This window comes from Amphibalanus amphitrite, unplaced genomic scaffold (genome assembly GCF_019059575.1).
Source record: "Amphibalanus amphitrite isolate SeventyFive unplaced genomic scaffold, NRLGWU_Aamphi_draft 000752F_arrow, whole genome shotgun sequence".
Classification (NCBI taxonomy): Eukaryota; Metazoa; Arthropoda; class Thecostraca; order Balanomorpha; family Balanidae; genus Amphibalanus; species Amphibalanus amphitrite.
In genome coordinates, this window is record NW_024882246.1 from 287,093 (window position 1) to 311,870 (window position 24,778).

The window sequence follows — 24,778 nt, forward strand, 5'->3', positions numbered from 1 at the left end:
CCGGCATAAAGTTCCTCACTAAGCTGGTTTATGTTTCGCTTTCTACTAAGGTCACATAAGCAATCGATCATGTATATAATACCTATAGATATTCAGGAACATGTATCAAAGTACAAACCAGTTGGTTTTGAAACGGACACCGTATGCACCTCAATGTCTACTCATACCTAAATATACACCCCACGGCCACGGCCTGCACTGTCATATATTTGTGACTAATCTGTCGTGTTGATTTGGAATTCCCTTACCGGACGGTTGGGCCTTTCAGTGGGCCGTTGACTCACCAGTCGGCCAGCATGCCACCGAGCACGGCGCCGAGCAGAATGCCCACCATGTAACTGGACTGGGCGTGGGCCACGTACCCGGCCCGGTCGCACACCAGGTCAAACTGAAATGTGGCAGGTCATAGACCAGGTCAAACGGCAGGTCAAGCTGAAATAAACTAGGTCACATACCACGTCAAACCGAAACACCCTGCCGGGTCAAACTGAAATAATAAGGTCAAATACGAGGGGGTATCGAAAAGTTCTGATAATCACCATGAATTAGATGCGATAGAAATTTGATTTTTTTACATGATGTTCATTGCTCTTTTACAAGTCACCACACACGACCGCAAACTTATTGCATCGTTTCTTGAGCTGCCTCAGGCGGTCATTGTAGGACCCTCGCACTGTCCCGTAAATCACTGCTCCAACTGATCAATGACGTCATTTCTGTCCTTAAATCACCGGCCATACTGTGGATTCTTCATCTCCCGTAACAATCAAGAGTCAGTTAATACCCGGTCAGGTGAAGTTCTTAGATGCGGTAGGATTTAATGTCCACATCATGTTGTTTCTTCAATCGCAGCTCAGGACGACTGGGCGGGGGCGCTGTCAGTGCGGATAAAACATCTTTCTTGGGCTTTTTTGCGGCGATTCTGCTTGAGGCCATCTCAAAACTTCTTTAAAAGTGTGCAGCAGTGCTTGCTTATAATTATCCGACCATCATCAAGACAGTCGGTAATGACTATCCTACGTCAGATCCAGAACACTGATAGCATTGACCTTCCATATCGGCTTCTGCATCTTCGCCTTTTAAGAAGGACAGATGTGCCGTGCTTAAACTTCTTGATCATCTTTTTGTCTCTGGATCATACACATAGATCCAGCATTCGTCACAAGTCATCAAATGATCGAAGATGTCTTCAATTTCCTAAAAAGGCCTAGTTTTCATTTCGAAAGGCCAAGACGCATTTTTCTCTTGAACAAAGTAGACACACGAACTTCTAAGCGGGCTGACTCCTTTATCGTCTGCAGTTCTTCGCTGATAATATTTTCAGGCGCTGCCAGCATTGAAACCTTTCTGTTGCACAATCATATGAAAGGTCACACGACGATCTGTAAGGATGAGGTCCTCCACTTCCTTCACAATCACCACCTTGTCAGTCACTGGTAGTCACTCACTTCTTGACTCCCCTGCAAGGGCCATGCAACCAAGTTGAAAATTATTTCTTCATTTTCGGTAAGTGCATGAGATGGGCTTTCCTCGCCATAAACTAATTTCACGTTCTTGATGTATTTTCTCAGTGTGATACCGTTTCAAATGCATTACTTGGATGACGGTTCGGTCCTCAATGGGCCCAATACTCATCTTTTTTACTTTTAAGTCTCTCCTACATAAGATAAAACCACTTCTCAGGATTTTCTTTGCGGGAACATTGTACTTAAGAACTAAATATAATACCAACCAAAAATCATCAAAATCGGTCTATATCTTCTATGTGATGATCAGAACTTTTCGATACCCCCTCGTACCAGCTCAAGCTGAAACACAATACAGGGTGTCCCATAAGTTCGTTCTCACCTAAATTTTACGTTTTTAGGCTCTCTTGTTTAAAGGCACGCTGAAATTGGTTCGTAATTGAGCTTACGTGGTTGCCATGGCTAGTAGGAATATGCTCCACAGTAGCTAATTTCTGTAGACAAAATAGTTTTTGCTAGAGAGCCCGCTTCCTACAGAGACGGCTAACGCCGCAACATAAAGGTCTCTGATACGGGTAGGGGAGAGTGGGGCAAAGCGGCCACCCGGGGCAAAGCGGCCACCCATCGTTTTAGCCCTTCGTAGCTGGCGTCAGTTCCAATTTATGGTTTCCAATTATACTTCTCTTCACGGTCGTTCGAATGAGCTAGACCGGGGTTTCAGGCCCATCACCATTGTTCTGTGAAACACGGAAAAGCATTTCTTGCCATGTTACCAACTATGTTTACAATTTTCAAATGTTATGTTATTCCATAACCGTTTGGAATTTTTTATAAGCGTTCTTGTCCATGCATTGCATGGTTATCGTACATGCATTCTACCAATTTTAATGTTTTTTACCCCACTAAAAGCTAAGCTGGAATATTTTTGTCTCGGACGGTATGCGCGGGGCAAAGTGGCCGGGGCAAAGTGGCCACCCCCCTATTGGCCATAAGTTGTTTCCATCTGGATAAAAAACATTATTTATATTCAAATGTGTCGTCATGCATTCATCTTGGCCACTTTTCAGTTGTATGAGTTACCAAATAATGCAATTAAATGTTTTTTCATGAAAATCCTTTCTTTGTTTACCTACAGGTGGAAGATAATAACGTAAACATCCATCCTCGCTTAAACCTTGTCACCATCAAATACCCTAGTCGTACATGAGGCAACTATGTTGTTTCTCATATCGGGACTTGAGAAGACGCCGGTGGCCGCTTTGCCCCAGGGTATGGGGCAAAGTGGCCAATATGCATAGGTTTAAAGTTTTGTCGATATCTTTTATATGTGAACGCCTTTGGAAATAAAACGCAGTTGAAATGAAAGGCAACTTAATAGGGATCACATTGGTATAGAAAGAATCTTTCCAAGTTTAAAAATCAAGCGTTGGCATCGTGAGAAGCGTTAGGGTGGCCGCTTTGCCCCACTCTCCCCTACGTCTCAGTATTTGGTCAGCACGTGACCATTCGCGACGATTGAGGGTGATTGAGGCCTACCAGTCTGCAGCCAATGTCCATCGCTAACTGGACGCACAGTCAGCAAGTGACGCCGATGATTTGTCGGGAGTCAATCACTGCAAGTTTATCCTCTTTCCAGTCAGCCCTCAGGAGTGAGCCAAGTGGCCAAAACTGTGTGGCGCCAAAGTGGCCATCAAAAAGGTCAACGGGTTAGAAAGTTGGTAAGCAGACTTTTCAGGATGGATTACCAGCTGTTTAAGAGTGTTCTTTCGGGGTACATAACTCGAGGTGACTTAAGCTTTGCTTACCGGAGGGCACAAAACAGTCAAAAACGTCTTAAAATGGCCAAACATGAGTTTCGTTATGCCTTAGGCTAAACCAAACTAGAGGGCTGATGACATCAACCAGGTCATCTGGACTAACTAGTCCACATTCGAGATGAAACACCCGTCCAAGCCCGAAAACAACCCCATAAGGGCGAAGGAGGAGGCCTCCGTTTCGTCCCGTTATGCTCCTATGCAAAAGGCCAGGGTCACTGTGTTGTGGGATTATAGGCTTTCTGGAGTTGAACAAGCTGCAAGTGGCAACCAAGAAACAGTTTTGGGAAGCAGAATGCTTTTTCAAGAACATCTAGGAGGATTTTTAGCCCTCAAGCTGAACTCGAACCGCGAGTATGCACACATTTATAGAGGAGAAAATGGCATCCGGGAGGTCGTAGGCCCATCTTCAGGCAAGACAGTGCATCAGTGCACAGGTCAAGCAATTAAAAGCGGTGCAAGGAGACTGTGACAGGCGTTTGTGGCAAGATCACATGCCAGGCACTTCATCGGATCAAAATTTCATAAAAATTTGTTGGTTATGCTGAAATTGAGGCTCGTCGAAGCGTAGCGCTGTTCCAGCCTCGAGGAGCTCACGGCGCATGTCAAGTCAGTCTGGGTTAACTTAAAGCCTGCTATGCAGCCAAACATGCCGGTTGGCATGCCGCTGCATGTATTCATGTGTTTGCCTATTAAATGGGGAGCACATTGAGGGGTCATAAACATATCAAAGCGCAATGTACTCTGTTTCACATGCAAACATAATGTGAGAACGAACTTTTGGGACACCCTGTAGGTGAAACAAAAATACACCGGGTCACCATTAATGACAACAGGTCAACCTGAAATATACCAGGCTAGGTCAAATTGAAAGATACCAGGTCAAACTGAAAAAGACTAGGTTATGTTCCGCGCACTTATTTGATTTGATTTTGCCTCTAGGCGTATCGCCAGCTTATACCTATGGAAATAAATCTACATCAGCTGGAAACGATCTTTTGCGCACCACAAAACGCAAAGAAGATATCGCTGTTTTCTCTGCTCCTATACACAGCCGATCTGTAAGGTATAGGTGTGGCTATATTATCAGCATTGATAATTTACTTGTCCAAAAACGCCAAATCTGTAGGAACCACATTGACCTTTACAGTTTACATAGTAACTTATGGCGTCTTTGCTAACGGACATAAATATCTTTTTTTAAAGCGCACTTTGAAGTTGCCTTTGAAGAACTTTGAAGAACGCTCCCTCCCTCCCTCCCTCTCTCTCTCTCTCTCTCTCTCTCTTTCTCTCTCGCTCCCCTCTCTCTCTCACTCTGACTCACTCTTTCTATCTATATCTTTGTCTTTCTATCTATATCGTTCTCTTTCTCTTTCCTTGTGTACATGTGCCCGTATTTACTTCCCGTAATAAGTTTCGGAAGTTTGCATTGTTGAAACACGTCATTCTAAAGATCATTGCAGATTTTCCCGATCACTCCTCGGGCGTGCCTCCACTTTCTGCGCTCCCTTGAGTGCGCACTAATGCACCAGCCAGCAGCCGGTGCCGATGGGTTTTCCGAGCGGGCTGCGTCGCTGCCGGGCCCGCCGAGCTGCCAGCCGCGACCGCGTGGCCTTGGCCCGCCAGCCCCTCCGAGCGTGTGTGTGTGTGTGTATGTGTGAGTGAGCCCGCGGCGTGCGTTGACACAGTGGGCCCAGCCGGTAGTTATTCCAGGCTGTTGTTTTGGGCGGCAGCGGCAGCCGGCCGGAGCACGGAACATGCAGGGAGAAGCACCGCCGCCGCAATGAGCGTATTATGAGTAACCACACCATTGAGAGATAAACGTCAATCTGAGGGACAGCTGCCCTGGCGTGACGACTGACGTCAGAAACAGAACTGCGCGTACGAACTGACTCATGTCTAAGACGTGCGCCACTCGGGATAAACGATGTCAAAACGCTCTGGTTTATAATAACCGGCTCCTAAAAATAAACAGTCGGTAATTTGTAGAACCACTTGTTGTGACGGCAGCATGAGTGTAGGAATTTTCCTGCGAAGGCCAGGGGACTGGCGACGACGCACTGCTCCATAGATAAAAAAGCAGCACGCGGTTGTAAACGGATGGACTTTGGAGCGGGTCAGACGTAGCGTAAATGTTTGCAGACGCATGTGTCTGGCGCTCTTAGTGTCTAGGCGTCCGCAGGTTATGAAAACGATATGTTTCGACATCTTATGTCGTGCAGCGAGATTTTGATTCATCGCTTCAAAACGTACTTGCTACTGCACATCTAACATGGTAAACATATCGTTGTGGAAGGAGCTGAAGTCTGATTTCGCAAATAATATGGATGAAATGAACTAATGTAACTGAAATGGAACCACCAGCGACTTCGCTGCTCACAGCTGACCAATAACCGGGAATTGATATATTTGCCTCTGTTGTGTCTTGTGCGCGCCTGTGTGCATGAGTGTTTGCACTTCACCGTCATGTATGTATATGTATGTATATATGCAATATGTATGTATGTATGTATGTATGTATGTATGCATGTATGTATGTATGTATGCAAGTATGCGAGGATCAAGAATGGGTGCATGAGTATTGCGCACACATACCTCTATAATCACTAATCACTTATTGGCCCTCACCTCACTGACGGCCGAGTCGACGAAGCGCGTCTCGTTGTACTGGTAGGTGCGGTTGGTGCCGCTGCCGACACTGACCGGCCACGAGCGGCAGGGGATCACCGAGCTGGCGGTCAGCTCCTGCTCCGGTATGGCCGGACCCCGCACCACCGGGCCGGAGGGCACCGTGTCGTAGCTGATGTTGAACATCCGACACTGGTCGAACCGCACCTTCTGCCGGCGGCGGAGGGAAGGGCGGTGTGAGAGGCGGGTGCATGATGACGCCTAGGCGAAGACATTGACCGGCAGAAAGTGTTGGTGACGGTGATACCAAAATAATGGAAGACAAGTAATATGAGCTTTTTGAAACTTGACCATGATTATTTCTAAGAGAAAATGTAGCGATTTATTCCATGAATGTAGACATAGTCTCCTTTAATTTCCAAGTAAATTGTGAAAAGAAAGATAAAACAGTTAGTGATAGAAAGTAACTAAACATAACTAACGAACGAATCGTCATATTTTCTACCACTGAAGGAGTAATAAAAACCTATACCACTACCTTTACTCCCTATCAACTCCCGAGTTCAGCATGCCGTCTCACTCACCCCATCATACGCCTTTGTGGTGGGGATGGCGTACAGTTTCCACTGTTCGGGGGACCAGTCGGCGAACGCCGGGGGCGGGGCACACCAGTGGTCCACTCCGGTGGGCGCCAAGAAAGTGATGGCCAGCATGTTCCACGCGGCCGGGATGCCTGTGGGGCGGGTGGCCACCGGTCAGAAGAGACAGTTGCTCATTCATTTCATGTGAGAATAATGATTGCAAGCCGCTTGCGTCTCAGTTTTCGCTTATCTTATTCACCAATTCGTAAACACTGCAGAATCTGAAAATGAATGCCTTATTGAGCAATTAACTCAACCTGAACGATCATCGAGAAACAGCTCCAAACAGAGAGCTGTGTGGATGTCTCGGTAACTCACCCAGCAGAGAGAGCACGAGAAAAGTCAACAGCTGCCATCTTCCCTTGTTTCCGATGACTGTGAGCAGGCTGTCTTCGGCCTTCAAAGGCTCCCTGAAACAAAATAATCGGCACATTTAAAAAATCGCATTAAAACGAAAACGGCATTTCTCTCGATGTTAAGTTAAATTTGGAAGAAGTAAGAAATGCTCCCATAATTAATCAGTGTTCATTTTCAATATCTTTGCATTGAGGAACGCCTTCAGAAGTTGACTGTACAAAAATGAACCTGAAAACGTTTTCCATTTATTGCAACAATGCGAATTACAAATAATCATGTTGCATTCAGTATAGGCTGAAACTTCTTTGCTAATTGCAATGATTAATGGCAATTTCCCTTTCCTTGCTCATTTATGATTTATCTATAGGTACAGTCAACTTTCAACACGGGGAAGGGGACCAAAATTTCTGACAGTTCAAAACGAACTATCACTGCACAGTTTCCAATCATCACATTACCTTGTGCATATTATAGTGTTCAATCACTATGCATGAATATAAACTTTATCGAACGTTTTTTTTTAATCGTTCCCAATTCCCAAATCAAGAGTCACCTCTCTGTGCCATCACTCGGAGCGACCACGCAGTGTCGGCTTCCCGTTCTTTGACTCGATAGCGCTGAGTCCTTGTAGTCACACCCGTCCCTGTTCTGCCGTCATGGTGGTGAGGCTCGAGTCGCGCTGCACAGCGTATTCAGCAGGCCACAATGGCCGTGAGTTGAAGGTCGGCGGTACGTGCGATTCACCCTCCGTGAGTGCCACAAACACTCCTGTGTTGGACGGTCCTGGTTCACACTAGCTTATGTAAGGTGCGTGCATTTGTTTGCACAAATATCACTTGGCTACTTTTGGAACTTCGTACTTCCCCTGTCCTGATTTGTCTGAAGCATTGGGCGTTGTGTATGTGTGTGTACTTTTCAGTGAACTTTAACCCGCGCTTCTCGGCTCAGAAAGTAGTCACTTCACTTTGTACTATTCAGATTAACCCTATTCCTGGCGGGGGGGCTCAGGAGCCCCCCCTGAGGTTTTTTGGTTATTTCTCCCAAACGCGTTGAGCTAGGAAGCTCAAATTTTCTGACTTTTCCTAAAAGGCTTCTACGCAACATGTCTGAAAATTTTGAGTTGATCTGACCTCAGGTCAGGTCACCAGAGGCGGTTTGGTGACCCTACCTCAGAAAAGTTTGCAATCACGCCAGAGCTAGAGTTTTTGACCGATCAATTTCTTCTCTTCAAGCTTTAGTTAGGATACCAGTATGTGCAATTTGTATATCTCGGAATTTTGATATCGGTGACCTAAGGTCAGGTCAGTTTCGCGACCTCCCCATTGTAAGTCAATGGGGGAAAAATCAACTCCCTGTTTTTACCACTAAAACGGGTCGGAATGGCCCCATATACCATACATGACTTCATATACGATCAACCTTCACTACCTTGAGGTCTGTTTTGCTGTTGGGCAGCTGTGAGGTCATGTGACGTCATCAAAGGTCACCAAAGGTTTTTGGCCAATAACTCCGTACAGGAACAAGATACAGACGCGTGGATGGTCTCATTGTGTTCAGCTCGTCAAGACGCATCGAATGATATACATGATGACCTCGAGGTCACGTGCCCTGAGGTCAACCTTTGACCTTGACCTTTCGAGGTCAACATATATATCATTCGATGCGGATTGACGAGAGGATCACGATAATGCCCTTAGTTTGTTCCTATCTTGGCTAATTCGAAAGTTATTCGAGAAAAACTCTCTCCATATCTAGCGCCGCCATTTTGACTTTTTCGACCCCTGTGACGTCATCTTTGACCTGACCTGAAAATGACCTTTGTAAAAATTGTAGATCTTGACCGTGCGTATCCGATGCCGTTTACCGTTTGTCGCTGCGATGTGTAGTTTTTGAGATCTGAAGGGGGGCCGAATCGGCCCCCCCGCCAGTTTCTTGTCCCGGCGGAGCCCGCCAGGAATAGGGCTAAGTCTCTTGAATAAATACACATTACACGTGCTTACACGTCCTAATAATATTACAAATAATCTTACACTTGTAACCATTTTGCCCATTTCCGCCAGAATGAAACGTGTGTAACGTCATGCCAAGCGAATTGTCCAAGTCGACAATGATATCGGTCACTATGTCTAGAGAGTGAACAAAAATGACGTACCATTTTTGAAAACTTTCATTCGTTTATTTGCTAGGAGGAGAAGCCTCGCTGGCCTTATCACGTGATTCGTGCCCCTGTATGTGTCGTATGCTCGGGGTCGGCGGAGCCAAAGGAGAGCGGTGTTTTCGCTGGTGTTCCACTGTCGACACGATCAAAACAGTCGACCCGATCAAACATAGGCCGCCTCTGATCGGCGCCCCAAACACGCCTGTCGACTTCTCGTGACCCCTGAGCTGACCGGCCACCGGTGTAGGTTTCCGTGGGCCTGGTATTCGGACCAACTGACCCACTATATAGCACAATCTGTGAGATCGGTAAAAATCGCAAAGCTTTAGCAGTGCTGTGTCAAAGACAACTTTCGCTGAACTCACTTCTCTCGGATGTTATCAATGCAACCCGCTGTACCTCTCATCTCAGTTTCTCCGAATCCCTGCCTGAATTATCATATGCACAGCTGACATGACAGATGACCATCCCTACCTACTGTGCACGGTAAAGTGAAAAACTAATTTCTGATCCTCATATCCCGTTTCACGGTTTCACTTCTCCCGTCGTGAGTTCACTAACCCGTGCCCGTGGCGACCCGGGTCGTCTGCACTGTTTGTGCTGTTTAACCAGTCCTGACCGCTCTCACGGACCCACTGTCAGTCGGTCAGCGCATACACACACCACGGGGGGAGTGACACTCCTCAGCCGACGTGACACGGACTCGGCGACACGGCGGTGCGACGCGTCACGGGGCGCCACGTCAGAGCACGTGCCCCGTGCACGGAGTGGTGGGGTGCATTTGCTCACGTCGCGTCGGTCCCACTCGACTGCAGGTGACCAAATTCCGGAACAACAGCATGTAACATAAAAACTACGAACGAAGAAAAACGATAAGACAAATCTCAGCAACTTTAAACTTCAATGTTGTTCAAAGCAAAAAACAAAAATAAATGTTGATGAGTGGGATAAATGCAGTCCCTCAACTGACTAACTGTGGTCGCTGTATGAATTGTAAAACCAACTAAATCGCACGCAAATAACACATGCACGAAAAGCTTGTTATTGATACTTCCGATGCAGATGGTTGCCAGTTGTACAGCATCGATTAGATAAACGGAATGACATCGATTTTCTACACACTTGGCTCACAAGTGTTTTGTCGCAGGTCATGGGTGAGGCTTGACCCAGCGCCCGTGGGGGCCGAGTGGGTATTCATTTAGTTTACCTACTGATTTTGGCGGCTGTTTTACTCAGTAAAACCGGTCACAGTCAATTGTTCACATTATTATAGCATGTTGCGAAAAACGATCACACGAAAGGTGTTCAGTGCAGATATGAGTTATACACGTAACCATAAGGTAATGTTTCCTTTCTTCGGTGCTCGTATAAAACTGATGACCGAGTAGGTATACCATATACATTATACAATACAAGCTCATGGAATAAGGATGGATGTGCCTATGATGATCCACTATAGGTTGAATTGAAAACCAATACGGTAGGTCATCAGTCATGAGTTTGTGATGACCATTTTATTTGGAATCGGGAGCCCTTTTCCTTCAGTGGAAATAAACGTATCTATCGAGTTTGGCGTAATGTTTTGGACAGTTTTACATCATTTGGGTTATTGGGTTCTTGTTGATGCTCATTGCTCAGTGATCCATGCGACAAGGGTCCTTCCTCAGTGGGGTGCTCGGGACCGAAACTACCAAACATTTGCAGTTTGTTTGATCCAACAAAGACGTGATGATTAATGCGTCTCTTCTCATGTGATGCCTTTATTTCTCAAGCGAGAGAACGTAGAAAGCTTAGTTATAGATTTAAGCAGCCAGTTAGAGTCATTATTCGGTTCATGGTACGTAATGCACCAAACTTCCGTTTCACTAAAACAATAACAACGCAAGACTTTAAACAGCCTTGCGTTATTATTCCACAAGAAGTCCACTATGAACATCACAGGAAAAAGGCTGTCATATGTGGTTAAGCTTTGTGCTTCTGTTAGCTGTTGTGAACTGCTGCGGATTGCGCACTTAAAGGATTTTTTAAACTGAGATGCTGGAAGCGATGAATTGTGAAGGAGAGGCAGTGAGGATTCACATTGCTTGAGCGCATTGTCCAGTTAGTTGTAAAAGCAATGGACATTGGACATACACTTTTGTTGATGAGAATGAAATGTAAACGGTGATTTCGTCACTGATTGCATTTTAATTTTGATCAATAATTGGCACATTGCGAATTTTCAACGTTTTTGCTGGGCTGTAAAACAGGAATGAATGAGCGCGAAATGCAAACTTGGGACTATCAAGTGTTAACTTTTTTGAAGACAGTATAAACAAAACGCACCTAAAACGGTGTCTCGAGCCGACCGCTCAAAACCCTCCCCTCTCCCCATCCCCACCGTCGGAGAAACCCGGACGCTGCTCTGCCCAGTCATCTAACCCGACACGGGCCATTCAGTGCTGCTGACGCGGTCGGCGATGGCACAGACGGCCGGCACCGGTGGACGTGCTACCAAAGGTGCGCACTCATCCCTGCGCGTGAAAATGACGAGCGAAAATACACGGCATCGGCGACAAACACAAGTGGATGGGTATTCATCCGTAGAGCTGGACTATGCAGACATGGGTGGAGAACCTGCCCCGGCCACCCCGGCCGTTGCCGGGGTAACTTTCAGCCGACCCCGGCGCGGCCGGGGTAACTTTTTCCACTTTTGTAAATCCTAAAAGCTGTCTCCATACGAAAAAAACTGCCATATATAAAAGCGTCTCTCATTATTCTTATCTACCTTGAAAAGTTCTTGAAAATTTACTTATTTTCATATTGGAGCTTCTATGTTTTGAAGTCTTTTCATCGCGGAGCCCGACATGTTTCATCAAACAGAAGTAAATCATATTTAACCCTCGCCGGCACAGGAGGGGGGTGGTTGATGCAACCCCCCCCTAAGGTTTTTGGCGAATAACTCGCGTAAACAGCGGCCGATCGCGACGAAACTTTCAGTACCCTCGCATTGATCAATTTTACACCTACCCTGAAAATTTCATGACCCTGACCCAAATGACCTTTGACCTGTGACCTCTTTTCCGAGACCATGTTTGGCCGGAATCGCGATTCGGCGTATGTCGGCTCGCATTAGCCGCGCGTTTGCAAGCTTTTCGTGGTTTCAAACGTTCAAACATGTGATTTGATGTTGCTCCCATACATAAGGGTGGGTGTCAAGGTCACCCGAAGGTCAGGTCAGGTCATTGACCTTTGGTGACCTCGGGTGACCTCGGTTCACTTTTTCGAGTTTTACATGTTTCTAGGCTAGTTTTTGGAGCTGAATTCGAATTTAGCAACCATTTGAACATTTACGAAGTAGTTTTGGTGCCTTCGTAACATGTTACGAAGCTGTTAGAGGCGATCGACACGTATTACGAATACCCGTCACAGCCCCTACCGGTTGACCTGACCTGACCTGACCCGACCTGGTCTAAATGCTTAAAGACATCGTCTCTGATCAAAACTAACACGATATTCGTAATCAGCACCCCGGAAAACCACATAGCAGCCACACTTTACGACTTTCTAACAGGTCCCGATTTTCCCGGTTTTCGGGTCATTGACCTGACCTGGAAGGTCACCCGATGACCCAGGACCTTAAAATTGGGTATCATTGGCTTCCTCTCGTGACGGGCAACACGCTCGTTTTTTCCGCGAAGCTCTAGCTCGATCAGGGGCCAAAGGCGAGGGGGGTCGTACCAACCCCCCCCCCCCCCCTTGTGCCGTCGAAGGACGAAAAATGGCCTGTGCCGGCGAGGGTTAAGGGCCGTTATCGTAAGATGGCACTGTAATAACATCACAAGACAGGACGAGGGTAATATCAGTGAGATAGAAGGACGAGCTGCTGGGGCTCAAGGCTCCCCCAACTTAACCCGCGCCAGGGTGGTGGCCTTATCGTAACACGTTGAGTCGAGTGGTGGGCTTTTCACGCTCCTTCTAACTCGGCTACTGGGCTACGAGGCGAGAAGCGGAACGACGTTTGAAAGAGCGACAAACGTGACCAGAAAAATCTGGTCATGTTTTAGGCAAGCTCAATAATAAAATCACCATAGATCATCAAAAGCCAAATTTCTCTGATTTTAGCGTTCTCCGACAACTTTTCTCACAGTTCATGAACATAACAGAGCTTAAACACTGCAAACAAAACATTCGATTACTCGTTAAAGGCTCGGTCGCGAATAATATTTCAGGTGCGAGCTCAAATCAATAAGAGGGTCAAAACGGTCAAATTTGACATTTTGTTTTGTGTGGGAAGGTTGCAACTTCCACGGAATAAGCTTTGCCATGGGCATGATGGCATTTTTAGCACGATCATCCAGCAAGCTTGACCTGATGACCTGACCTAGCACTAGGTGACATGCGTCCGAAATTTTAAGGCGTGTTGCAAAATTGTTGTTACAATTACGAAATCTTCCGCAAGTGCGTGCAGCAGTTTTCCCTAAAAACGTACAAACGGCAGACATCCATTATTCTTTGCCACAGAATAGGGTTTTTTTTATAACCGTTGACAAATATTTGAGCATCATTGTCTTTCTGACTTTCGGTCGCCGGCCGGGGTAACTTTTTCAAACATTCTCCACCCGTGTATGCAGATGTGGTTTTGTAGTCTCTGTCCTCGGAGCCATGATGAGGTCCAGTAAACAAAGCGGATACAAAGGCTTCGGCGATGAGTTGACGGGGAAAGTAGCTTGTTTTTTTTTAGTCTTTGAACAATACCACTAGAAACAAGATGTTTTATCCGACATGTTTTGCGCCACACTCACCGCAGCCTTCGAGTCCCTTTTCAGGTTTGATTCGAGTCTGAAAAATTGACGTACGCTGCTAGAAGAAGTAGGTAATTATATCGCATTGGAAAGTTCCAATAATAACGTCCTATTAAATGAGGCAGATCCACCATTTACCACCGACAATTTCTAACTAATCATCAGTCCAGCTCCAAACCTCACGTCCGTTATTCACTGACCAGCCCCGACTTCCTCCGAACGCCGTCCTTCAGCGCGGACCAGAGCGGGGCGGAAACAGTACCGTGGGGTGAATTACAGGGTGGTCGGTCCGAGCCGCTCCACTGACAACTCTGCCGCCGCTGTGAGAGTGTGCCCCCTGGCCCGTGACCCCGCCAGGTGCTTTTTACGCCTCTCCGCCTGTCGCACGGCACCAACTGAGTACCTACGCCGGTGAGCAAACTGAGCATAACCAAGGCTTCATAGCTGCGATTGCTGTTCGATTTGCGTTGAAACTTAATTCGTTTCTAACTAAAACAAATAATATCAATAGACATATACAATTAAATTGCTTAGTTTTACTACTTTAAAGCAGAAGGCACTACTATGCATTTCAGACCCCATGAGACCCTAATTTTGGCGATAATTTGTTCAATATTTGTCCAATTTGCTTCAAATTTTCACAATGCACATTTCAGCTCAAGCGCCAATTTTCGCCAATATGGTCTCTTAACAAAATATCAAATTTTAGGGTACTTGTCGTTGCCTCGTAATGTTAAAATCGGCTCCGTAAATCCGTCAGTGGAGTAGAGGCTATCCGTGCGTAGGTGTGACGTCACAAACACGTGACCATTAAGCTCCGCCCTCCCGGCGGACGGGGTAGTGACCTTGGCCGGTCAGTCGATTGCGTGGAGCGGGCGGGGCAGTAGCTGTCGCACCGGGGCGGCTCGCATGGACCGTAGCTGCCGTGCAGTTGTCGTTGCAGCCGTAATTTCATCGAATGAGCTAAATAGCGCGCATAAGTAACGCACCAGCTGAAGCCCTCGACTAATTGTATCTATCACAAATGTACGTACACCTTGTTCAGTCACAAAAAAATATATATTTCCACACAAGATTCGGGGCTTGTGAAAAACGCGCATAAAAGACGCTGTTGATTTAAAATGATTGCGTAAGATTATGTATCGCGTCAGACTACGTCAAAATTGCAAAACAGAATCACCATTAACATGCTGCAATTTATGTGTTTGATATATGAAATTTGATTAGGAATGTATGCCGGCGTGATCGATTTATATCATCCCGGAGCAACTAAGCATTGAACACCTTCAGGACTAATCCATTTGATCATCGACTTAGGTTGAGGAGGTCGCCAGACTAACCTCGCCCCCAGAGCTTGTGTGTTGAAATGCAAACATGAAAAGTAAAAGCCTAGAGATAGTTTCCTCACCATTGAGGACATACCTACTGTTACTTAAGTTTTACAAAAAATATACGAGTTTATTGATGATCTTTCTCGTGTAGTGCCCAACGTCCGCCTGCCACATTGCTATTTCTTTTTGTGCACGTCTTAACAATATATCACACACATGACACCGCGATAAAGGCCATTTCTACCATACGACACATTACGCTTCTGCCCCACCCGGCGCCCCGCACCGCTTCACGAATCACGAATACGGTCGTTTCGCTGGAGCGATGCCCCAGGCAATCGGCCGTGCCCGAGACTCTTCATCCTACTTTGTTGTTTTCTGCGCCTTCCTAAGAAACCTTTATTGGCACTGCCAAATATATCAATATTTTTGGGTTAAGCACAGGCTTACACATGATCTTAGGTAATCGGGTAGTGACCTGACCCAACCTGACGATGAGATAGGTGCAACTCCGGCTTAAATAAATGTTCAGAGTCCAAGAGTCTATCCATCTTTCCTTCTACGGCCGGTTCCGTTCCAATAGATCCTACCTTGATTCTGATCATTCTGAATATTCTGAGCTGGTTCGACGCTTAAATACCAAAATAAGGTGAAGAGGATACCAAATGCCCTCAAACGGATAATTTTTTTGGCTTTCGTCCCGAAACAACTTTGCCAGCTTCACTTGTCTCCAGTATGTGGTCCCGCTCCGACCTCTCCGCGGTGCTGACACCGACTGAAGCGGCATAGACCCATCCCGGTCACGGCCAGTGGGCGGAGTTTAGTTGGGCCCGGCGCAACGTGATTGGCCAGCGCTCCTATCCAATCCGGTGCGGTAGCGAGCGGCCTCTATCCGGGTGCAAAAACCGATTAACATTACGAGCCAACGACAAGTGCTCTAAATTTTGATATTTTGTTAAGAGACCATATTGACAAAAATTGGCGCTTGAGCTGAAATATCGTTTGCCAAAATTTCAAGCTAATTGGACAAAAATTGAAGAAATTATCGCCGAAAAGTAGGGTCTCATGGGGTCTGAAATGCATAGTAGGTAGCGTAAAACCCGTCACTTTCCTCTGCACCAGGTATCACTTTAGCCCGTAAGTACATACGTGTTATCATTCAGCGCACACCCGAAAACAAGGTCGAAGGGAAAGCTCTCGCGCCGGCGCGCGCCCGAGTCCGACCTCGCGGCTGCGCTGCAAGGTGACGTTAGTATGCCATCGAGGCCTACATCCTTCCATCTGCCGCCCTTCTCGTGCAGATCGCCTGTTCAGAACAAAAATACCTGCACCATCCAGCCGACCAACCTTCTGCGATTGCAGCAATAGCCTTCATGTTCCGATCAATCATTCTTGCATGAGTGTTTCCACGGCTTTAGTTTTGACGCCTGGGTGAGGATTGCCAAGGCAAGTTTGCGACTGATTTTACTACAAACGGATCAGTCCAAACGTCGACCTTCGATTCCAAATGAAAGCCTCCGCGTACCAAGCCGACCCACATGCGACTGCGAGGTAGGCTGGTCCATCGAGACCTCAGATTCACGGAGAGCATCCTATGCATAAATTTATGACTCGAATCAGCGGCGTGCGCGGAGTCCGACCCGTGAAGTGCGGTGACAGAGGACTGACTGACCGCGGCATCAAGGTCATATGATTCGGCTGGGATGGACACTGATAGAGGCTGGTCAGGTGAGACAAGAGAAGGAGAGAGTGAAAGGGAGAGGGAGAGAGAGAGAGAGAGAGAGAGAGAGAGAGGAGGGACTATGGAGAGAGGAGAGAGATAATAAGGAGAGAGGAGAATGAGAAGAGGTGAAAGGGATGCAAAGAAAAAGAGCGAAGGAGGGTGTGCTAGAGAAAAGGAGAGTGAGAGAGAGAGAGAGAGGGAGAGAGAGAGAGAGAGAGGGAGTGAGAGTGAGAGTGAGAGTGAGAGAGAGAGAGAGAGAGTGAGAGAGAGAGAGATTAAAGAAAGAGAAAGGGAGTGAGAGGCGAGGAGGGAGAGACGAGAGAAAAACGGATACGGGGATATACAAAAGCAGACGTAAGCAGACAGAAAAAGACACCAGAAAGAGGAAGGAGAGAGAGAAAGAAAAAGAGAGAGAGAGAGGGGGAGAGAGAGAGAGAGAGAGAGAGAGAGAGAGAGAGAGAGAGAGAGAGAGAGAGAGAGAGGAGAATGAAAGGAGTTGAAGGGATGCAAAGAAAAATAGAGCGAAGGAGAGTGGGTTAGAGAAAGGAAGAGTGGGAGAGAGAGAGAGAGAGAGAGAGAGAGAGAGAGAGAGAGAGAGAGAGAGAGAGAGAGAGAGAGAGAGAGAGAGAGAGAGAGAGAGAGAGAGAGAGAGAGAGAGAGAGAGAGAGAGAGAGAGACGAGACGAGAGAGATAATCAAGAAGGATCATAGGATGCCACTATAGTCCTGCCTACACGGCTAGTTGTTTTGAAACAGACAGTTGATGTGACGCCGCGCTTCCACGGCCTTCAGATAAATGTGCGCGATAAACGCACTTCCTTAGTGTGAGACGATAATGCAAGGGCGTAACGCAAGGGCAGGCTGTAACTTTTTCAGAGTGCTGTTTTTCTACCGAACAAAGTCTCATTTTCTGGTTTCAAGTTTATCGTGAAACACAAGTCTAAAGACATTTCGCTCACCTATATCCGGGGTAGAAGTGTCGGAACAGCATGCTGTCATTGTGCCTGAACGAGCTGCTGCCTCCTGACGCGCGAACCATGTCACCACTCTCTGAGATCACAGAACCTATCCGAGCGCCGTGTCGACGGAAAATGCCCGGAGTCTGGTCCGAGCTCACTACCTCAGAGGGGTGACCTGAGGCGGCATAAAGTGCGTCCCGGCAGCGGCACACATCGGGAGTGCTCGTGTGCAGACACAGGATGCGTGCCCCGTGCACGTGAATGGTTTAACTGTGATGAGACGTGCAAACGTGCGGGCACATTTTATTCGTTCAGTTCGAGTACACACGATTGTCAAAGTTTTCAAGGCACGACTGACGACACCTTTGGTCATTGAGCAGGTTTGAATTGTTTCGTTGCTTCCACTTTTGAATTAGTTACTTAGAAGTATCACATCTTGTCTGCTTCACTAATCGGCTGCGGAAGACCGTGTATTGTAAATCTGCAGCAAAAAAAAAGCTGAAAAAAGCAAGTCGCTGCGTCCTAGACGGTCTTTTTACTTGAGATTGTTAAGTAGGTAAATAGTTGTTTTGGTTGACCTTAATGTTAACTGCCTTATTCATGACCAAAACGAGGAAATTAACGCGACGTGACATAAAGGTTGACATAGAGCTTAGGAGACTAAGCTCTACCCACAATAACTGCAGCGATGAGTGCTGCTAGCAAGCTTACAACACCTCTACTGAATATCATTACCAGCAAGGCTCATGAAGATATTCAATATTGCTCAAGTATTTCGCAAGTCTAGATGTGACTGTGGGTATGTTTCTGCGCACCCAAAGCGCTTCATACCCAAATACCTCACACCTTAGTGGGTCATCACTGCTCCACCAGTCTGTCTCTCTCGGGCCATCACATACGTTGGCCCGCAGTTCACTGTTGACCGCGGGTTCGGTTCAGTTCAATGCAGTGAGTCACCTTGGGGGATAGGTAACCGCCCAGTCCCTCTCTTGCAACAGTATAATATTTACGTGCAATTAACCCGTGGCTCACTGGGGGGCTATTTATAGCCCCCTCTCGTTTTTCTGCAATAACTTCTAAACCGCTTAACGTATCGACGAGAAACGTTGAGTATTTACGGCTGCATCAATTTGACATTTTTTGTAAAAATAAAACTTCGAAGCTACCATAGGCCGGCCGGAAATGACGTCAGGGTGACGTCATGTTCGGCAGATTTTGATGCAAAACATTGAGCTACGGCAATCGCTCTCAAGAGCTCAGTTGTTAAGCTAGATCCAACTTCCTTGCATGAGATGACTCAGAATACACAGGGCTATCGAATTGCGATCTCAGATTTTCAAAATGCTGACAATTTTAACATAAATATAAAATAAATCTCAAAATTTATTTTTTTTGCTTTTTCTGCAACTTTTTGACTTAAAAAACGGAATATTTGTGATAGGACACATACCGATGATATACTCTGGAAAGTTCTAGCCCGAAATCGTCAAAAATAGCTAAGTTATACGCAACATATAGTCAAAATTCTTCCATAATAAAGATTTGAAGTCAATTTTTAAGTACGTTTTTACGTTATGCATCAACATAAATAGCACCATTGTGTTACGCACCTTAAATTACATCCGATAGACATCCTCTTTGTTGAAAATTGTCAACTCGTAAAGTTGACCTTTTTAACTGAAAGTGACCTGACATCAGCTATATTCAGCTGAAAATGACCTCGAATGACACAAACGACACTGATTTCGAAATCTATGGTCTAACTAAATGGACCATCATGTGTCACGTGACCGATGCATGGTATAAGATTTCCGACCCGTGACTTGGGGTAACCTGGCCTTGGCCTTAACCCGCGCCCTGGTGGGGTCTGTTTATTTCACGGCCTGGGGGTGGGCTATTTTTTGCCCCTCCCCCACGTATCTCAGAAACTACCTACTGGACGGATGCGCAAAGTTCAAACGGCGTTCGCTAGCCCTGTCAAGTTTGTTGAGGAAAATCCAATTTCATTGACCTCGGTGTCACAAATGACGTCACAGGTCAGGTCAAAGATAACATGTTTTACCGTTCACGGGGCTTCTGCAGGGAATGCGCTATAACATCGAGTAAAACGCATTTTAACGAAAATCAGCGATAGGGCGTCAGTTGCCTAGTTCATATGCTGCTATTAGAGGCCACTGATAATACCAGGCCAGGTCACAGGTCAGGTCACCAAGGGTCAGCACATGAACCCAACTTTGCTAGGGCTGTGCGATGCATGTTTTATGGCTAATTTCCATTCCCAACTCAATGGTGTTGGTTATAAGACCATCAGGAACGGTTTAAGTCACTTTGTGCTGGAGGTCAGGTCAATGTCAGGTCAAAAAAGATTAACCCGCGCCGGGCCGGGGGTGTTTTAACACCCCTGCGGTTTTTCGCAGATATCTAAAAAAACGGCGACGCGGAGCGCCGCCGTTTTTGGCACACCTGTTCGTGCATCTTTTCCGCACATGTTGTGAAAATTTCAGACCCAGGTCGCCTTAGGTCAGGTCACCAGGTCACGCCAAATGATCTCACCTCAGAAAAAATAAGAATGCTCGTCATAGCTACACCGACTGATCGATTGCCTTGAAACTTTCAGCGATTGATTAAAGCAACATTATCTACGTTAACCCGCAGATACCCCCAGATTTTTAACCCTCGCCCGTAAACGGCGATCTGCCACCTTCGCCCATGCAGGGGGGGGGGGGTTGGTGCGACTCCCCCCCCTTGGCGTTTGAAAACGGAGCGTCGTAGAGCTTAGCGGAAAAGACCATCGGATTGCTCTCGCCGAGATCTCGCGATTGGTGGTATATTTTTTGGTCCTAGGTCAACATTTGACCTACTTTTGACCGGTCAAAGGTCAAATTTTCGGAAAAATAGACTTTTTTCAACTTTCCGCGGCGATTGCGGCAAAACGGTGGGCGATATCGACTTGAAACCTTCACTATCGTGTTCCTTGATCAATTCTCTATCGTTTGGTATGTATTTCGTTTCCCTAGCTCTAAAAATGGCGCGTTGGGAGCGCCGGAAGTCGGCAAGGTCACAGTCGGCGGCAGAAATTCGAAAAATCAGAATTTAAATTTTTGAAATCTGATTGTATTTTTGGATTTGGGAGGTCCATTTGCTCCCTATAGAAGCTAATATTGCTGCATATTCCCATTGAGGTGACAAGAATTAGCAAAATAGTGGTTCGGGCGCTTTTCAAAAATAATACCGGACGCTGTTCCTCTTGTGACGTCATAGCTCCGTGACCTGACCTGACCCGGTCAAGTTTCTTATACCATATGATAGCCAATACTTGCCCCAACATGCATGGGAAGTTTCATCACGATCCATCAACCGATGTCCGTACCACCGGCAGGAAACCTCGGGCGTTGGCACTCAGTTTGTGAAAATCCGGCCGGAGTCTGTTCCCTTTGTGACGTCATAACTCCGTGACCTGACATGACCCGGTCAATTTTTTTTATCAAAAGATGCGCAAGGTTTGCCCCATAAGGTACCCAAAATTTGGCGGCGCTGCGCGCCGCCGTTTTTACACCATTTCCGAAAAACCTCAGGGGGGGGGGGGGGTTGCACCAACCCCCCCTACATGGGCGAGGGTTAATCTGGCAGAAAATTGAAAGCGTCTGTTTTGAACGAACGCTATTCTAGACAAGCTCAAACATCGAGATGTTGGTAAAATTGACACACTGAACCGTAAAATGGCAACTGTGACCCCTCGTTATGTCCCCGAGGTCATCTCAGGTCACGAACGGAATCTAAAAGTCTAGAGCGCTGAAAACGCCTTAGAAGTGTTCGGCTCGACGTTGCAGATCGACTAATATGCAACATGACGTTTTCCGGTCAGGTCATGACCTTGATCTGAGGTCAAATTTTCAAGTTGACCTTTCAAGGTCAAATTACAGTACATTCGACGCGTCTCGACGAGAGGAACACGATGCTGGCAAAAGTAATATCATGGCTCTTTTGAGTCAAAAGTAATTGCCGAAAAAACGTATTTCGTAAAAACGGCTATTTTTGAAGTTTTTGCCCTCTGGAGGCTAAACCGTTGACCTGAGGTCAAATCTGAGAGCATTATTCAGAAAGGTCTGTAAAAGGGCTATCGAATGCGCTTTTCCGCAGCGCTGTAGCTCTATCGGTTCCCGAGATAGCCGTTGGCAGTTTCCAAAATGTTGAAATAGTCAACATTTTACCTTTGGTGACCTCTGGTGACCTGACCTTTGACCTGACCCGAAAAATGACCGAGTGTTTTCGTCCTTATTTTGGACGTTCTTTCGATTGTCGCTTACCGCGCGTAGCTACGTGGCCCATGAGCCGAGTTAGAAGGGGTGGGGGGTGTTCAGACACCCCCGGCCCGGCGCGGAATCTCAGAGCACCGGCCCGGCGCGGGTTAAGGAAATTTATTAGGTTCGTTTCAGTTGTATGCTATGCAAGGCCCGAAGTAGTAAGCACATTTATCAAATCTTTTAAGTTACTTTTACTTTAAGCTCAACTCGGATTTCCTTTGCGCATGCCCGATGCTTTCACTTTTGCTGCATGCCTGTTAGCGTCTAATCTGCTTCGAATGCATTACGTTTCGAATAAAAGCCGGCGCAAGTTGAACAGTACGTAGGTACTCATTATCGACTCTAAATAGCTATTTTTTTCCTGGGTGCACGTGCAATACGAAATAAGTTGTGAATATCGGAACACCTTACTTGAATAATTGAATATGCTTTGGACGATTTGGAGTTATTTCTATCCGGCTATCACCTATATCTACCTATACATATTTGTGCCGTAGGTACCAGTGGTCGTACCTATCTATGTTACAGCCAACACGGGGGACATATCAGATGCAGCGTGTCAGCACCAGATAGATGGAGCATTCCATCATCCCAGCACTACCGAGCCTCACGAAAAAACGGCAGGTGGTATTTGAATGCTGATTAAACATTGTTTTCCAAGTCGCTCCGGTCATTCTTAGCCAGTTTGGCTGCATGTTCATCAAAAGGGAGGCTTCCGGTAGATATTTCTCGACAGGTATCAAACATTGTAACAAACTTGAAAGAATCGAGTAAGACATGTTACCTTCACGATATAAGGCACCCTAGATCCGAATGCATGCCGGGGCCCAGGACAATACAAAACGCTTACATTTCGAAATGGAGGCCAATGCGTTTCCATGTCGAGTTCTCGCCCCCCCCCCCCCATTTGTTGCCACTTGAACCAGAGAGCTGATTAAAAATGTTTTGCATCTCGACAAATAAATAGTGTAGCACCGCACACATGTCTTTTTTGGGCATGTAAACTTAAGAACAAACGGTCAACACGAAGGTAGGCACTGAAGTATTTATAGGTCAACATTGCAAATACAATAAACTCGGGGAACTTGAACTCTGAGTGATGGCTGGGACGTTCAGACGTGTTTTGATAGTAAATAAAGAGCTTGCAAGTCCTTAGTAACAACTGATGATAGACGACAGCTCTCGACCTACCTAAACACAATTCAGATGATGATGATTTTCCGGCACTGTAACCATAACGAGTAACAAATGACGTTCCAGTTCTTATTTTTACGACTATCGGTTTTAAATCCAGAAGTGAATAGGCATAACAGAGAAACCCAAAAGCTTTCTCCTTTGTTAGCGTAAACTGCCATAGCGTATTCATATGATCTATTTTATAAGCATGCTCTATTTATATTAATCCCCCAACACGTTTCTTATTCACTGTATTGCTCGTTTCCACCCTTCTAGTCACCTTTGTGTCACCGTGAGGCGAATGGTAGGAGTAATCGCTAAGCACAAACGTAAAAAACGTATTCTTGTAACAGGACAAGAAACGCTGCGCATCGTACCTTGTAGCCACCTCACTGAAACACAAATAACACCTGTCGATGGCAGATTGACTCCCATCACTTACTCACCCCTCTCCTCTGGCCATGGTGCTCCCGTCTGCTGCCGGTTCAGTAAGACACTCAGTTCCCCGGCACCTGCTCGACCGCCGCTCGCCTCGCTCGAACACCACCACCCCTCGCGGACCACTGCCGAAGCTGCCGCGCTCCGTGAGCCACCCGGGCCGCCGCCGCGCGGCGGCAGGGGCCTGAGGGCACGAGCCAAGGCCCGGGCCGGCCCGGCCGGTCGGCCGGCCGTCACCGCACCGTGTTTTCACTGCCAGTCAAAAGTGCCGCCGGCTCCTCGCGAGGCGCTGTCAGACAGGTGCTGCCAACTGCAGGGCTGGGATAGAGAACGGTGTGTGATAAAGCTCCGGGCTTTACAGAGTATGCGTATAGTTCGGTTTTTGTTTAAAGACAAAAACTATCTCCGAAAATCGATCGATCGTTCGGATGAATCTAAATAAAATGTTTCTTTTTGTTGAGATTCGTAAAACACTTCGCCGCAGTTTCGGTACGATGCGGTTTGACAATATTTAAGTTTGTGACCTTGATTGGATTGACCTGAGCCCACCGGCATTATATATGTACCTATATTTGCATTTTTTTCATCGCCTTTAGGCCACTTAATTTTTCGCAAGAAATTATTGATCTAACTATAACGTGTGTAATACTTACTTCTCAAAATTCTAACTTCGAACTGTTCTGCCTCTTGACGTTTTTACGCCCCGACTTTTTACGTCCTGACCCTTCTGTTCACTGCTGCACTTATAAGTTATAAGTTATAACCATCAGTCATTTCCTAGACGGTCCCGTGATGTATCTCTTCCGCTCGGCGTGCATGTGATAAAAAAAAAAAATCAGTCTCAGCCCCCAGGTGATGCATAAATGTCAAATCAACAGGATACGACGAGTGGTGCTACATCGCTGAAAAACTTAATGCTTTACTCATTACAGATATGTATTTCCTATTCTACTAGCACTGATACATATCTGTCTGTCTGTATATCTGTGTGTGATATATC

At 46.4% G+C, this 24,778-nt stretch overlaps 1 protein-coding gene across 1 annotated transcript in view; it reads right to left on the reverse strand.

The window, feature by feature from the left end:
* Positions 1-24,030, reverse strand: part of LOC122365624 (organic cation transporter protein-like) — a 29,971-nt gene extending 5,941 nt beyond the window's left edge. Inside the window, exons 1-5 of the mRNA XM_043336997.1 lie at positions 23,787-24,030; positions 6,868-6,959; positions 6,493-6,641; positions 5,909-6,118; positions 285-388 (exon numbers count right to left, since the gene is read on the reverse strand). Of these exons, the coding sequence (XP_043192932.1) occupies positions 285-388; positions 5,909-6,118; positions 6,493-6,641; positions 6,868-6,959; positions 23,787-23,803 (572 nt within the window). The 5' untranslated portion in view covers positions 23,804-24,030. The remainder of the gene's footprint in view (positions 1-284; positions 389-5,908; positions 6,119-6,492; positions 6,642-6,867; positions 6,960-23,786) is intronic.
* Between the last annotated feature and the right edge of the window lie 748 nt (positions 24,031-24,778).